Genomic DNA, 15,651 nt, shown 5'->3' on the forward strand with positions numbered 1-15,651 from the left:
AACTAGTGTATGAAAAATTGTGCCACCTACCTGTTGAGATAGAACATAAAGCTTATTGGGAAATTAAGATGCTTAATCTTGATCTTAGTCTTGCAGGTGAATATAGGTTGGCACAGATGAATGTATTGGAGGAGTTTAGACTGGATGCATATGAAAATGTGCGGATTTTCAAGGAAAAGACTAAAAGGTGGCATGATCATCTGATTAAGTCAAAGGAGTTTCATGAAGGGGACAGAGTCTTACTGTACAATAGTAGACTCAGATTGTTCCCCGAAAAATTTAAGTCTAGATGGACGGTACCGTATGTGGTGAAACATGTATCACCATATGGGGCAACTGAGATTCAGAACATTGACGGAACACAGAGCTTCAAAGTGAGTGGGCACAGGCTAAAACCGTATCTTGCTGGAGGATTTGCTTAGCAATCCTCGAGCATCAAAATCAGTTGAGGATGCCCGGTTGAGTCAAGCTAACGAGTATAACTCAGAACTACCTCTAACTCTTCTACTAGTTAGATTTTTCACTTTTGTTTATAGCGTAGAATAGATAGAAATTAGTGTATATATTACTACGTGGTAGGTGCAGTAAGGTACATGTTGCGGACGGTTGGAACTGAGGTATTTAAAAGGCCCCTTTTGAATGTATCTGTGCGCGACCGTGCACCTGGTGGGGCACCTCACACATATGGTCGCACAAAAGATAATGTCAGCCGATGCGGCATGTGCACGGTCGCGCACCTGAAGGGTTGACCTCGCACATGACCGCGCACATTCACTAGTATACTACCAAACATTCGCGGCCGCGCACGGGATGACCCGACCGCGCACAAGTAAGTTTTCTGTTTTCCTTCTAATTTCGGACCCCCCTCAAAACCCCAAATTCTAAATTTTTCCTTTTCCTCCCCCTACACTAAACGAACCCTAACTCCACCCTCCTTCTCTCATCTCCCCTCTGTAAAATCAATACCAAAACACCCCCTACTCTTCTCCCTTCACCTATCCTCACAAGCTTTCTTCCTCAGAGACACCTCAGGTTAGTGAGATGTTTTCTCTCTCTTTTATTATTTTTATTTTGTTTTATTTTGCTTGTGTGTAGCAATTTATTTTTGATTCTTTATTTTTGTTCTCCTTCTCATGTGGGTGAAGGTTGAGTTACAGCATGGAAACATACCAGATAGTTACTAGGAGTGAAAGCGAGGTATCCTTATATAGTCCAGCTAGAGCTAAAATTGCTTTGTGGGAGGTTAGGACCAGCTGTGCATGTTAAGTGTTTGTGTAAATGCCACAATGAGATTGAGGGTGTGATTTTGGTGATCAACTGTGAAGGTGAAGTCTGAGTAGCCTCTCTTGGTTCGCCAAGTGATTCATTAGTTGATAGTTGGAGGCTTGTTACGGGTACTATGGCGCCCTACAAGAAAAGAAAAACTGCAGGTGCCTCCACAAGTAGTCAAGCGGGCATGTCCCGGTCGCGAGATTCTGCATCCGCTCGCCCGTATGATCAAAACAAATTTGTCTCATAGGAAGCCCAAGAACGATTTAAAAACAAGGCAAGCAAAAAGCCCATACCGGAAAGGGAAATTGATATTGGGTCTCTCCAAAATGACTGTCCCACAGTGTATAATGAATTGGTCAGGCGAGGCTTGGGTGTATTCTTTGAAAAACCTGATGAGGCAAACTTAATGGTTGTTCGGGAGTTTTATGCAAACTGCCCGGCACATAAAGACCATGTTTGCACAGTCTCGAGAAAGAGAGTGGACTTCTCCAAGGAGGCCATCCGAAGGGCGTATCATTTGTCGGAGTACGTGGAAGACCCTTATACAGGTGACTACTACTCCACATACAGCAGAAAACCATACATGTGGTGCATGTTCTTTGCAACCATTTGTGTACCTGACAAGGAGGTAGTGTGGCAAAAAGAGGGGCACAAATTTCACTCGGCTTCACTTACCTTTGAAGGGAAGTGCTGGCTCTACATAGTTAATAATAGCTTGCTGCCTTCAGGCAACACCACTGAGGTGAATGGTCCCCGGGCTGCTCTGATTTGGTGCTTCATCAATGACCACGATTTTGATGTGGCTTAGGTCATTCAAAATGAGATGACCATTCGTTGTCCTGTGCAGAGGTATGGGTTCTTCTTCCCCTCATTAGTCACTCGGTTATGCCATGAGGCACGAGTGCCGGAAAACAGGGCCACGGATGGGAAAGTCAAACGCGAACAGAAATTTCAGGCTGATAAAGTGGTAATTGAGAAGGAACATGCTGGGCCTGCTGAGGCGGATAGTGAGGAATTTGATGCGCCTGACGAGGGAAATGAGGTGCACGGTGAGGATGTCGCTGCTTCTCCACCGCATGAGCAGGGTGTCGGGAACCTTCAGGCGGCAAATGGGAAACGAGAATGAGCATTTTAGAGCAAGAGATGGCGGGGGTGCGTACTTCCATCACTGATTTTGGAGCTCAAGTGGACGCCCTTGCTACATAGAATGCCAAATCCGAGAAGAAGATCATGGCATGGCAGCGTGCACTTAGCCGGGCTTGTCATCTGGACCCCGACACTAAGGTGGGGAGAGGTGATTAGGCAGGACATGGCGTGGCTTCAGATTTCTGAGAACATGGCCCTTGATAGGAAGGTGTGGTGGTCGAGCATTAGGGTGGTAGGTTAGGAGGTAGCTGATAAAGTTCGTCCGGGTGGGAGGCTAGTCTGATAAGGTTTTGTCCTAGGCTGCTAGTGATTATTATTGTGTCCACACTATTCTTTCGTTTTTCATAGTACCGGGCCTTATTCACTGGTTTTTGTTATTCTTTTTCATCTATTTTCTGGTTCTTATGATGTTGCTATTATTCATATAGTTTTGTTGATGGTACTGATATATTGTCTCTTTTGTCCTCTTGAGCCGACGGTCTTTCGAAAACAGCCACTCTACTCTCTGGGGTAGGGGTAAGGTCTGCGTACACTCTGCCCTTATCAGACCCCACTGTGTGAATTTATTGGGTTGTTGTTGTTGTTGTACTATTAAATATTAATTATATATACCCCTCATTATACTATTTGATACTTTCTACCCCTGTCGTCACCCATTTAAATATATTTATCTCTCAATCTAACAGAACCCTAGACCACAGCCTTCATGTTATACGTGGCTTTATCTTAAGCTCCTAATCCTTTTTTTATTTTTTATTTTGTAAAGCCCCATCTTAATATTTATTACCCAAATTAATACCTCTTAATAACCCACCCCAAAGACCCCAGTAATTGAATCTCCAGAGTAGCTCCAGTACTTGAGGTTCAAATTAGCTCCAGTCTTAAATTTTAAAGGCCTTGATCGTATTCCTCCACTCCGTTCATTTATACTCAATACTCAACAGAGAAAAATATATAATGCACATAATATGCTTTCTTTTTTCACTAAATATGGTAGCTTCTCAATTGATCTTCTCTTCCTCCTTGGTGCTTTATTTAGCTACTTGCCTACTTGATTTTTCATATTCAAAACAAAGTTATTTAAATCGTACAAATGTTCAAAGTTCTATATACGCCAAACTCTATTTTCTTTCCTTTTCTATAATACCTCTTTGGTGAATACAAAAAATAATTGTATTAATGGAGACACAGATTCATCGTGGAGAATTTGAAGAATCTTAAGATTTTGATTTGATCACTTCGGTATGGGTTTATTTCGGAACGAAATGAGTGCGATTATAATTTGTTTAGTAGTTGTAGATATTCTGTGTTTTCTAAGAAGTTGGAATTAGAGTATAGAAATCAAATTTTCCGATGATAGTCCATGTTGAAGGTGATGAGAGGTCTTAAGTTTCATCGCGGGAGAGCAAGAAGGTTGTTGGAGGGATGAAAATAGAAGAGATAGGAAAGAGAGAAATTTCATTGCGGAGATGTTGGCGGTCATTGAGGCGGTGGCGTCGGCAAGTGTTTAATAACCTTTAGGATGGATCTTGGGGTGGGTTATTAAGAGGTATTAATTTGGGTAATAAATATTAAGATGGGGCTTTATAAAATCGAAAATAAAAAAAGGGGTGGGGGCTTAAGATGAAACCACGTGTAATAGGAAGGCTGGGTCCATAGGTCTGTTAGATTGAGGGGTAAATATATTTAAATGGGTAGCAATAGGGATAAAAAGTGTCGAATAGTATAACGTAGGATGTTAGCCGTAATAGTATGGAACAACTTTAGTATATTTTCAATAAAATCTCCAATTTTTCAACCAAAAAAACCTTGCCTAATTAGTGGGCGTTTGGACATAAGAATTGTAAAATTTCGAAAAAGGTAAAAGTGAAAAAAATTTTTAAGTGAAAATGATATTTGAAAATTAGAGTTGTGTTTGGACATGAATATAATTTTGGGTTGTTTTTTAAGTTTTATGAGTAATGTGAGTAAAAATTTTAAAAAATAACTTTTTGGAGTTTTTTAAAATTTTAAAAAATTCTAAAATGTATCTTCAAGTGAAAATTAAAAATTTTATAAACAAACGCTGATTTCGAAAAAAAGCGTTCGGAAAAAAAAAAAAAAATTTCTTATGTCCAAATGGACTCTTAATGTCTGAAAAAGTGAATATAGAAGTCTAGAGAAGAATTTCCATCATAATCCTACTTCCTAAGTTATCGTTGCTTTTCAACTATAAATATTTCCTTTATATTTTTGACAAGCTGCTTTTAATTAAAACACAACGAATATTTTTTTAAAAAAGTTTTTTTAATAACATAAGTCTTACACCTATAAGTTGGAACAAAAATCAACTTTTTTTCCTGCAAATTTGTAAATTCAGTGTGTATTAATTCAAAATATACTGCGTATACAAAGATTTTAACGTACGTACGTTAATAAAAGACAATCAATTGTAGTAAATTAATTTAACAACTTCAAAAATATAGGAATAGTAAATAATTTAAACTATCAATTCCCACTTTTTTAGCAATAGACCAAACGTAAAAGGATGTCAACCTTCTAATGCATGGAAACAGGCAGGAAGTTATCCGTAATCATTTTCGTCATTGGTATTGATCCTCATGGAATGAACCGAAGCTAACTAAACGGTGACACGTGCCTTACACGCGTCAGTTAACAGGATACGTGTCAACAATGTAACAATCGACCATGTCCTTATAAACCATGCAAAACTATTGCTCCAATCTCACTTCAACCAATATTCATTGATCTTTCTATTTCTATCTACTTTTGTGCACTTACATCCATATCAATTTACTTTTGTAACTTTAAGAATGGCTTCCCACGAACAGAGCTACAGAGCTGGTGAAACCAAGGGCCGAACTCAGGTATCTCTCCCTTTAGTTTCTATAATAATATATATTTGATTCAGAAGAACTTAAACAACCATTTTATATCCATGTAATTCTATCTAGTTATCGTTATAGATTTTTGACGAATTATGAAGTTTTTGGTGGTTCTTAATATTTTTGTTTTGAGTGCAGGAGAAGGTTGGTCAAACAATGGAAAGCATGAAGGACAAGGCGCAAGCAGCAAAGGACAAGACTTCTGAGACGGCGCATTCGGCCAAAGGAACGGCTCACGATAAGACAGGCACCGCCAAATATAAGGCAGCAGATGCAGCTCAGGAAACCGACGAGAAGGCTCGCGGAGCAGTTCAGGCAACCAAGGAAAAGGCCAGTGGAGCAGCTCAGGCAACCAAAGAGAAGGCCAGCGGAGCAGCTAAGGCTACAAAAGAGAAGGCCTCAGAAATGATGGAGTCTGCAAAAGAAACTGCACAAGCTGGGCAAGAGAAAACTGGGGGAATCCTTCAAAAGACTGGAGAACAAGTGAAGAGCATGGCTCAGGGTGCTGCTGATGCAGTGAAGCATACCTTTGGCATGGCCGATACTGATGAAGATCCTACTGCTACAAAAAGCAGAGAACTTTAGACTTGGATCTCTTTCTTTCTTGAGGGATTCCTGTACTCTTTGTGTTTAGCTTGTTTTTTGCTTTGTAGTTTGCTTCCCTGTGAGGAGGTAAAGGTTTATGTAATAATAAAAAGGTTTTAGCTTTTGTAGTCTGAACTGTGACCTCGACATCAAGCTGCTAAAAATGTAATCCATGTGATGTGGTCTGTATAATCGATACCGTGGAATTTCGAGTTAAGACATCTTGATATCCCTTCAATTTGCTTTTCTTAATTTATTATTTTCCGGAAAGTGTTTAGATTATATTATTTTTCATGCAGTAAATGGGGACGTCAAATTCACCTTAGTAAATTACCTCGGAGTAGGTTGTACAAGATTGTTGAACTGCTACGTATATGCAGTCGATCAGCGTTGCGTGGCGGAGCCACCAATTTGCACGGCAAATTTCGGGTATGTCATTAGTTGTTACCAGTTCTGTTTGCTAAATATATCGTCATTGTGATCGTCTACTACGTACCAAATCGGCAGTGCAGATTCCACGAGGACTTGTCGTTGGTTCTCTTGTTTCATTTCAAATTATCCAGGGTTGAAGGAAAAAAAAGTAGATATAAATTTGGTTAATTTCGTTTCCCATCCAAAATTTGAACCAAGAGATGGTGTAAATCGTAATTTGAGCTATATATTGAGCTAATTGAAAGTCATATCCAGGGTCACTTTCATGCAAATACAGAATACTGCTGAGCGACTCGAAGTAAATGAGCTTTATCAGCCCTCACAATAAAAATTCTCATTAATTATGTTCTAACGTGTCAGAGCTTTTTACTTATTGATGCAATTAAAAACTCCAATTTAAATTCCAAACTACTAACGAAGTTCGATTCACAGCACAATTATTAATTTAATTGCTAGTTTATCTTTTTGGTTTTGAAAATTTCATTCATGTTGATGTTGTATGTTTACACTAACCACAATGTGTTATTGGCTTTAATTTAAACTAATAAACATATAGCTCAGTTGCATCTGATTTCAATTCTCAAATTAAACTATCGATTCTCACAAACGTAAAAAAACAGACTTGAGGCTCCACCGACTTGACCTCGGCTCAATTACACTTAGGCCATTTGGTTAAACACAGCTCAAGCTCGACACTGAAGTTGTTCAGTTGACTAGCTCAAACTCGGCTCTACTGGATACTGTGACAATCTCCATTTGGACTTGATGCCCAGAATAATGCACGACAAATAAACAAAAAAGGAACGCTTTCGCACCGATTTCCTATCTCTGCTAAAATAAAGTACAAAGTTGCTTAAAGAAGAGGGAAACAAAGAATACAACTTTAATTTCATCTACGCCTGTACATGGCGGGTAGATAACTACCAAAAGCCCTCTCTGAAGCCTTAAAGTCAGATGATATTCTCTAGTATAATTTATAAAAACAAAATTTTCAGGTTACAGATCTCCTGTCTGGTCCCCTATCACCTCGTTCTTGATCTCACTCAAAACTTCCCATCTGGATCTGCTGCCCATTTTCTCGGATTGCACATTTGTCCAGAAATTGCGTTCTCATAAAACGGCTGAATTCTAGGTCAGAACTCACTCGCTCATGCCATCACTCAATCCGTGATCACTAATGTCACTAAAAGCCTCTGGTTCCTCAACATCTGGGTTGCTTTCCGTTTCCATAGCAACTTCAGAACCCTCCTCGTCACTTTCATCTTCATAGATGATAGGCTGTATGGCACCATCTTCCTCATCACCATCATCAATAGTCTGCGAAAAATATAAATAAATTAGTCAAGATTCCATGGAAAAGAGGTTTGAGAGGGGCAACATTTTCACATGTTACCCTTACCCCTGCATAAAGCAATTCTAAGGAGCTTGATAGCTGAAGAGCTTGGTGGAGAGTTGAAAGTCTGGCATCAATAAGCTGCACAACGACCAACAAAGGAATTTTTAATACATTCTAACAGTCGCTACAGGTGCTATCAACACATGAAGAGTTACTCCCTGACCTGATATAAAGAGTTGAGTACAAGCAAAGAGGATTCTTGAGACATTATTCCACTAGCGTGTTGAAGAAGTAAACTTTGCAACCAGGGAAGGGCACAAGCCAATACAGCGCCCCTGTCAAGAAAAAGTACCATAATAAACATTAACTTGACCAATCTATGACAATGGAGGCTTAAGAGAGAAGCCAACTGCACTTTGCAAATGTTAATGGCAAAAAGGTTTCGTTATGTTAATAGAATTGGTGGAACAATATTGGCTGACAATTGGAACGAGGTAATCCCTGTCATGATTAGCATTCATTCTTTTGGTGCAATCTAACTCGATATCTTAAGTGTGTGGTCAAATGCACAATTTAGACAAAACACTGTATATAGGATCAACCAGATTAATGAAATTCACAATCTCCATTACCTTGACTGGATAATTGACAAGAGTGACTGTAAAAGCTTGAGAACATCTGATGGATTTAAAAGAGATACTGAATTTGCAATGACCTGCATAGCCAAGATACATCCTACCCATTAGGAAATAACATATCAATTCAGATGCTAGAACCTTAGAAATATTTCAGTACAAACATAACCTTCTCATCTTGTCTGTATAAGCAATCTATCAAAAGTGCTCGATCATCAGCATGAAGGGCTTGCTTGAGCAGAACATGAACTGAATCAGCACTTGGAGGCTTTGTTTGAGGAGGAGATTCTAGATCCTCATTGCTTTTATCTTCATTGTTGTCTGCCAAATGGAGCCTCGCGAGTTTCTCACCCATGGTCGGCTCGTTTAGATCATCAATCTGAACTCCATCTATAGGTTCACCATTACCTACACATCATCAAAAAGGTTATCCTCTAGGTAGCAAAATGTTATTCATACCAAATTTCTGAATCAAGTCTCAAATATCAAATGACCCCACATCCTAATGCTCAACAGACAGAAACAGCAGAAAGATGATGCAAAAAGGCACTGCCCGCTAAAGACAAAAAAAAGGATCCCTTTTAAAGGGAATGAACAGGTTTTCTACTGAACACTCGAAGGACTAACCAGGTTTCAAACAACTCCACAAGTCTATTATAGTGGAAGCAGTTAACTTGTGCATAATATCCTGCATAACACAACGTCCATCTACGAAGCCATAGAATGTTTATATACAATTGCATGTTTGAAAAAGAGAATACTACTTGTGTTTTGATTTTTAATACGGTCACTACCTTAACATTTCAACTTCCAAATTCAATAAATATCAGGGTCAAATACATTGACCACCCCCTAGATATTCTCATAATACAACCGACCTTCCTGTACCCCTGATATATGACACCCCGACTTCAATTCTTCCTTTTGCTAGTCAACACTAGGATTGACTATTAAGTTTCTGAAGCAATATCAAGTAAATGGACGGATACAGTTTTGTTTTTTAGAGAGACCGGTATAGATTATCTATCCACTGAATTTTCCTTTAACATTCTTAGCCATTCTCCAAGATATAAATATTAGTCATCTGTAGTGGAGCAACAGCTCCAGGGAGCATCTAACATATGTTGAATTTCTATGTGAGCAATACAGAATCATGCAAGTATGTCATACCATCATCTGTGATTGTCACTGGTGGAGTGACATCCAGATCAGATGCTGGTCGTTTATTCGTCACTTTGCTTTTCTGGATTAATTTAACACCTTCGTTTTCCATATCTGCACCTGAAACAGAGGGAGGGGCAATCGGAAAGACAGATTATAAGGATAATTCTGTTCTGGGAACTGTTCTCGGCATAAATCAAAAATGTCAATTTATCATAGACAAAATGTATCAGTGTTGTGATGCAAGAAAGTTTAAAAATCTTTGATAAAACTAACAGAGTGATGGCCTCGTTTGCAGAAGAGTTGGTCAATTTACAAATTAATTGATCTCTCTAACAGTGACTGTATCACATCATCTAAAACACCAAGACAAGAATTCGAGTTTCAAAAAAATGCAGCTCAGCACTGCTTGGCCGAGTCAGTAGTACAAATGGGATAGGGAAGGGGAATGACAGTACCACAGACTTCTGTAACGAGTCCTGATTTTTCCACAAGGAGACAAGAAAATGTAAACCACTATTAACAACACCTTTTCTGGCATGACCATTTTCTTGAACTGCAGCAAGCACTTTCTCGGCCTGGTCTACTGCTGCTATGACGATATCCTCCCCTGGACTTGAAATGTCTACTGATGTAAACTCTGGGGATTCCACAGAGCCATATGCAATCAAGGCCCTCAAATGAGCATCTCTGTCCAAAACATGCAACCTGGCAGCAATTATGGGCGCAATGTTCTTTTTTGCTCTTCCAGTTTTCTTTTCTGTTTCCCCTTTGCTAGCTTTTACAGTGATCTTAATTGGCTTTACAACTTCATCAGTGACAGACTCAAAGTTCCAAACATAACAAACACCCTTCTCTGATATTGCAAGGACAACCATACCGTCTTCTCCCTTGCAATTTTTCCTGCACTCAACAATTATAGGAGGATGTTTCATGGAAAGAACCTGCCCATAATCTGCAGCCCTTTCACCAAAATCAAGTTTCCACACTTGAAGTTGCCTCTCGCCAAGCCCAGCAGTAACAGCAAATTGGGCATCATCAGATAGCCATAAACGCTGTGCAACAGCCTGTTATAGCAGCTTTTGATGTTTATGGATCTTTTCAGACTTTAAAAGAACATCACATGATGAAGACAAAAACTTAAGACAGCTTACCGAGGCAGGAGACAACTTCAGCAACTCTTTCCCACTTTCTAAACTTAGAAATCGTAACTTATCACTGGCTGCAGCTATAATTTTCTCGTCTTCACATTGAGAATAAAGAAGTCAAATAGAAGTACTTAAAGTAAAACAGAAAGTGTAGACATAAGTTGGATACAAACCAGTTGAATGAGCCACTGAGGAAAAGGGCTTCTTTGACACTTTGAACTCTTTGATGACTTCTCCAGTGTCAGAGTTCATCTCAAATACTAAACCATTCGCAGCAACAGCATGAATCTTACGGGCTTTGTCCACAAAAAACAGACCAGCAGCTCCACTGCATTTCAAAAGCAACAGATTTCTTATTTACGCTTTTCTTAACTGTCTTTGGTGATAACTAAGATAGACATCATTCATGGTAGTCCATTAAATAGTTTGAACACTTCATCCATTTGTGATCACAATAAACCCAGCTAAGAATTATAAGACCAGCTAAATCTATTGAAGTTGAACAGCCCTCCCAAGATTTAATAAATGACAGGCTACAAGTGCCCAGAACATTTGCAAGTAAGTGATCAACTGCCCGAGACAAAATTGTATTGCTATGTGTCAACCACTTAAAAGATGAAGTCGTCCAATGACTTTTTACCAGCCCTGGTTCTCAAACCAATGCAGTTTGTGTTTTGATTTCAGAAATCAAAGAAGGTTGGATATAAATTACATCTCAGATACTTTTGGAATTTTAGATAATTTCTCGACCTCTATATGAACCTTCCCCCAATTATCCTGATGCGTCAGAGGATTCCTGATTGGGATTCCGTCCTCAAACTTGTTGGAATTTTCTGAAGATTGATGATATAAGAATCCATTGTAGTGGAAATTTCCCATAACAAAATATCTTTACAGAAACTTCTGAATCACGTGGCTATTTGGAAACTCTTGACCAAGATCACTTGATGAATAGAATAACATAGACACGGGATTTCTGGAAGTAATAGACGGCTTTAATGGAAAAAACTCATGGTTGATTTTTCAAGTAAATACCACAGAATATCCCAGATCCCACCTATAGAGCTAGAGAGAGAGAGAGAGAGAGAGAGAGAGACTATAAGACAATATCCCAGATCCCACCTATAGAGCTAGAGAGAGAGAGAGAGAGAGAGAGAGAGAGAGAGAGAGAGAGAGAGACTATAAGACAAACTTCTAAAAAAGGTTCAAGATTTACGAGTTATCAAGTATACTAGCAACAACTTTCAAAATGTCTCTATAAAGCATACCATTAGACATAGAGGAAAGGGGCCCTATGGATCTTTGTTTTGACAAGGAAGGGGCTCTACAGATCTACTCATAGGGTAAACAAAATGTGGAGAAGTATCTCATTCCTGCCATTAGAACAATGCAAAAGCAGCAAGGAAAATTGAACTTTTAAACTTGCAGAATATGATGATACTTTACATGACATGCAATTAGTAAGTCATAACTTTGCCTGTCTTAAATGATGTGTTATAACTTACAAGTATGTCTTAAATTTTAATCCCACATCTGACACTCAAGTAAGGGTATTCATTACTGTCTAAGTGTTTCCTGACAAGTACTTCTACATCCTACATAAGAGCAAAAGTACATTCCATCAAAAGAATAACATACCTGGAAAGGGCTCCAGCTTTTCTCCACCTCATTAATTCAGCAGAGATATCAACTGCTAAAACAGTTCCATCATCTGCGCCAAGGGCTATTAATAAACGTTGTTCTTTTCTGCGCTAAAAATTCAAAACAAAAAGATGCCACATAGTAATTAGATAAAAATAACCTAAGAAAGTGGTCATAATTATCAAAAGTGTTACAAATATACAAGTAGTGGTGGCTAAATATGAAAATCTTAAATTCTTCACAATTAGGGGTGGAGAGATCAGTTTTTTCTTTTTGGGATGAGTTGGTGGAGAGATCAGACGTTCTTCAAAAAACTTTGGCTGGTCTTTTTACCACTCCATCATCACAATAATCAGAAGCGGGTTTTCCCAGTTTCCTTATCTTACCTTCTTTCCAACAAAACCGCAAGCCATGTAAGAAAAACTGTCTCCAGAATTCTCCGGTTTCCACTGAGCAAATAGGCTTCCACTACTTGTGTTCCAAACCTGAAGAATAGGCAACAATTAGTCATCTAGAATGCAATAAGTAAAGCAAAAGAATACAACACAGGGTAATAGCAAAGCAGAGTGGGAATAATTATGTAAAAACGCAAGTGCCGGCACAGCAACTAGCTGGTCACTGGTTCTTTTCATTAACTTTGACCCCGAAGTCTAGAAATGAAATATGAAATAAATGAGAATATATGTGTATATATACACACACACACGCACACACGTATATATATATAGATATATATATACACACACACACACACACATACACATACAATTGAATAATGGAATCAAAAGTGTGCCTTATCTAATCTCGATGATTGTTGAACTTCTTTACTTCCTACTTCCCGTAGCTAATTTACAATTTTAGGCTGTCCCGCTTCAAGAAGAACTTGCAATACACAGTAGCTTTAAATATCAAAGTTACGTTTTGCAGAAAACTCCAATAAGAGGATACAGTATATCTTCTTAACTATTTTCTTGATAAATAATGAGAGAAAACAATATTGACATGGTAGAAGAACCGGATCATGACCTGCTGCCACAAGGATACATTTAATGCTTTACAGGCATAACATATTTGTAGAGATTTCCCTATATCATATTCTTGTCTATCTATATTTTAACAGAGAGAATACAACACCCAATATAAGTGATCTTCTGAGATGTAACTATTTCCATGAAGACTAATACACATCCTTTATAAGGTTCCATGTAGACTATAACACTTCAGTTGATTAAATGTCCAGAAAAAATCACATTATCTTGTGTTGTACTTACATGATAACCTATGTAAAGATTAAGGAGCACAAGCTTGTAACTAATATTTATAAGATGGTTGTTATCTCGTCTTTCATCAGCAGTGAGTTGTTCATTTCACCATTTTAAATGTTTATTATCTTTCCTGCTTCCCAGCTTCTTACAATATTCTGCTGAATAAAGTACTTTTCGCATCAAATAAAGAATGAGTAGGCTGCAAAGCCGTGTTAGGGTGAACCAGCAACCAAATATCTACGCCCAAGTCATGTAATATATCTGCTTATCGGTTTCAACATCACTTAGCCAACCAATCCGTAGAAAGCCATGCACCTAGTATTTCCAGCCAAGTAAAGCAAATATTCTCCTAGAGTTGACAAAAGCTTTTCAGGTAGTATATAAATTGAGGTCTATCCCGTATCAACTGGACATTATAATCTTTTTGCTTTTTGTGACAAGTAGATTGCAAAAATATCTAAGTTGCAAAAAGAGGACGACTGATATTAGGCAACTGTTGCAAGAAACAATACGATGGATTTGCCTATACTGTCATCAAACAATGTAAATAAACATGACCACGTTATAGTGTAAGACTACAGAGTGGAATCTTTTTTTATATTGTCACAGAGGGGTCTAGAGGGAACCCTCCATCAGATACCTATGTCGAGGAGATTCAATAGTATATATATGCAAAGAATTTTGCTTTAACCCTTTTGGACAGTGTAATATTTTCTGAAGATAGATACGCCCATGCCCTGCATAATGCGGTGCTATGGATCCATAAACACTAAAATTCAACTACTCGGCTTCTTTTTTTTTATAACTAAGAAATCCAAGGGATTCAAAACTCGGTGGACAACGGTCCACATCTCTACTCTTCTCCACTTAGATACCAGACTTTTTTACTGCGGTGGGGTTCGAAGTTGTGGCTTCATCTAAGAATAAATCATCTCTCCAACCCAAAGATATTCTAACAGTAAAATATCAGCAAACTCACAAATCATTTACATCAAGTAAAAATCCAACCAACGTAAGGCAAAAAGTCACTAATACAAATCTTCCATTCTCTATCAAAGTTATTATTTTTCAATTTTATTGGTCAATTAGGTTAAGGAATAGTTAAAAGAAATACATGGGAACAACCTTTCCTTGAAAACCCTATACAAAATTGAAATATGGCGAAATGTAAATTTTTCTAATTTCTCAGTTAACTTAGTTCCCAGAGTAATTAGCCCAAAACTACATTGTCCGAGAGGCAGTTTGAAACCAGCGGCAAAATAGTACCCCCCAGCATACCAAAAGGGCAGCCCGGTGCACTAAGCTCACGCTATGTTTGGGATCCGGGAAGTGTCGGACCACATGTGTCTATAGTATGTAGACATGGCATGCATTTCTGCAAGAGAATATTTCCACAGTTTGAATATGTGACCAACTAGTCACATGGTGTCAACTTTACCCGTTACGCCAAGGCTCCCCTTCACCCCAAGTAAACCGGTATGCGAAAAAGAGCGCCGTAACTAAATCGGAAAACAAAAAAGTGAACTCAACACTATTAGTAACAAAAATAAACTGAGTGTTCCACAAGTGGAAAAAACTCAGCTGGCTGGTTCAGGTATAGAGTAACAGAGCTTACTCTAACGGTTCCATCTGGAGACAATATGGCGAGATATTCACCGCCCGCAGTAAATGACGTAACTAGCGATTTTAGCTTCTCCTTTCCCATGAGAAATCAAAGATAACAAACTCTGAGTATAATAGGAAAGAACCGGCGACTCCGACACAAAGGCAGAGGACCGAGAGAGAAAACCACAACTAATAATTTGATTTTGTCGGAGAAAAGCGTCGGCAGGAAGGAGCAAACCAGTGGAGAGGGTTTTGGCGAAGGTTTAACGCAGAAAGTCATTTATATTTGGGCTTCAAGGGAGTTGGGCTTGTAACAATGTCTTCCTTTATAACTGGCCCAAATACTCTTTTTATGAAAACGGATATAATAGGGATTTCACATAAAAAGTGGAATGAATTCACCGTTTACTTTTGTCTAACAGTTATACATAGATTATATAATAACTATACATAATTATTTATATATTTTATATGGATTATATGCATATTTTATATCCATCAATTATTTTTAGTTTAACCGGTTGGGCGAGCGGCTATTTA

The 15,651-nt window shown here is 38.4% G+C and overlaps 2 protein-coding genes across 4 annotated transcripts; one reads left to right on the forward strand and one right to left on the reverse strand.

The window, feature by feature from the left end:
- The first annotated feature begins 5,130 nt into the window (after positions 1–5,130).
- On the forward strand, positions 5,131–6,126 carry LOC107782653 (uncharacterized). Its single transcript, XM_016603551.2, has 2 exons — positions 5,131–5,285; positions 5,442–6,126. Exons 1-2 carry the CDS (start codon positions 5,232–5,234, stop codon positions 5,886–5,888), a joined length of 501 nt encoding a protein of 166 aa, XP_016459037.1. The 5' UTR covers positions 5,131–5,231; the 3' UTR covers positions 5,889–6,126.
- Positions 6,127–7,109: 983 nt separating this feature from the next.
- LOC107782652 (uncharacterized) lies at positions 7,110–15,368 on the reverse strand. Of its 3 annotated transcripts, none has more exons than XM_016603549.1 (12): positions 15,122–15,368; positions 12,628–12,726; positions 12,239–12,351; positions 10,774–10,928; positions 10,607–10,695; positions 9,982–10,519; positions 9,462–9,566; positions 8,461–8,699; positions 8,289–8,371; positions 7,880–7,991; positions 7,720–7,794; positions 7,110–7,637 (listed from the first exon to the last, which is right to left on the reverse strand). In XM_016603549.1, exons 1-12 carry the CDS (start codon positions 15,209–15,211, stop codon positions 7,461–7,463), a joined length of 1,875 nt encoding a protein of 624 aa, XP_016459035.1. In that variant the 5' UTR covers positions 15,212–15,368; the 3' UTR covers positions 7,110–7,460. The 3 variants fall into 3 exon arrangements, with proteins under 3 accessions (XP_016459035.1, XP_016459034.1, XP_016459036.1); XM_016603548.2 differs by having other exon boundaries at positions 9,462–9,572; XM_016603550.2 differs by having other exon boundaries at positions 9,462–9,572; positions 12,239–12,346; positions 15,122–15,286.
- Positions 15,369–15,651: the final 283 nt, after the last annotated feature.

This window comes from Nicotiana tabacum, chromosome 4 (genome assembly GCF_000715075.1).
Source record: "Nicotiana tabacum cultivar K326 chromosome 4, ASM71507v2, whole genome shotgun sequence".
Classification (NCBI taxonomy): Eukaryota; Viridiplantae; Streptophyta; class Magnoliopsida; order Solanales; family Solanaceae; genus Nicotiana; species Nicotiana tabacum.

What these genes read in the sequence shown, in the direction of transcription:
- LOC107782653 (XM_016603551.2), top strand. Translation starts at nt 5,232, where the DNA reads ATGGCTTCCCACGAACAGAGCTACAGAGCTGGTGAAACCAAGGGCCGA. An exon ending in AAACCAAGGGCCGAACTCAG is followed by an intron (nt 5,286 to 5,441) that starts GTATCTCTCCCT and finishes TTTTGAGTGCAG; the next exon opens with GAGAAGGTTGGTCAAACAAT.
- LOC107782652 (XM_016603548.2), bottom strand. Translation starts at nt 15,211, where the DNA reads ATGGGAAAGGAGAAGCTAAAATCGCTAGTTACGTCATTTACTGCGGGC. An exon ending in GCGGTTTTGTTGGAAAGAAG is followed by an intron (nt 12,352 to 12,627) that starts GTAAGATAAGGA and finishes TTGAATTTTTAG; the next exon opens with CGCAGAAAAGAACAACGTTT. An exon ending in CTCAGTGGCTCATTCAACTG is followed by an intron (nt 10,696 to 10,773) that starts GTTTGTATCCAA and finishes CTCAATGTGAAG; the next exon opens with ACGAGAAAATTATAGCTGCA.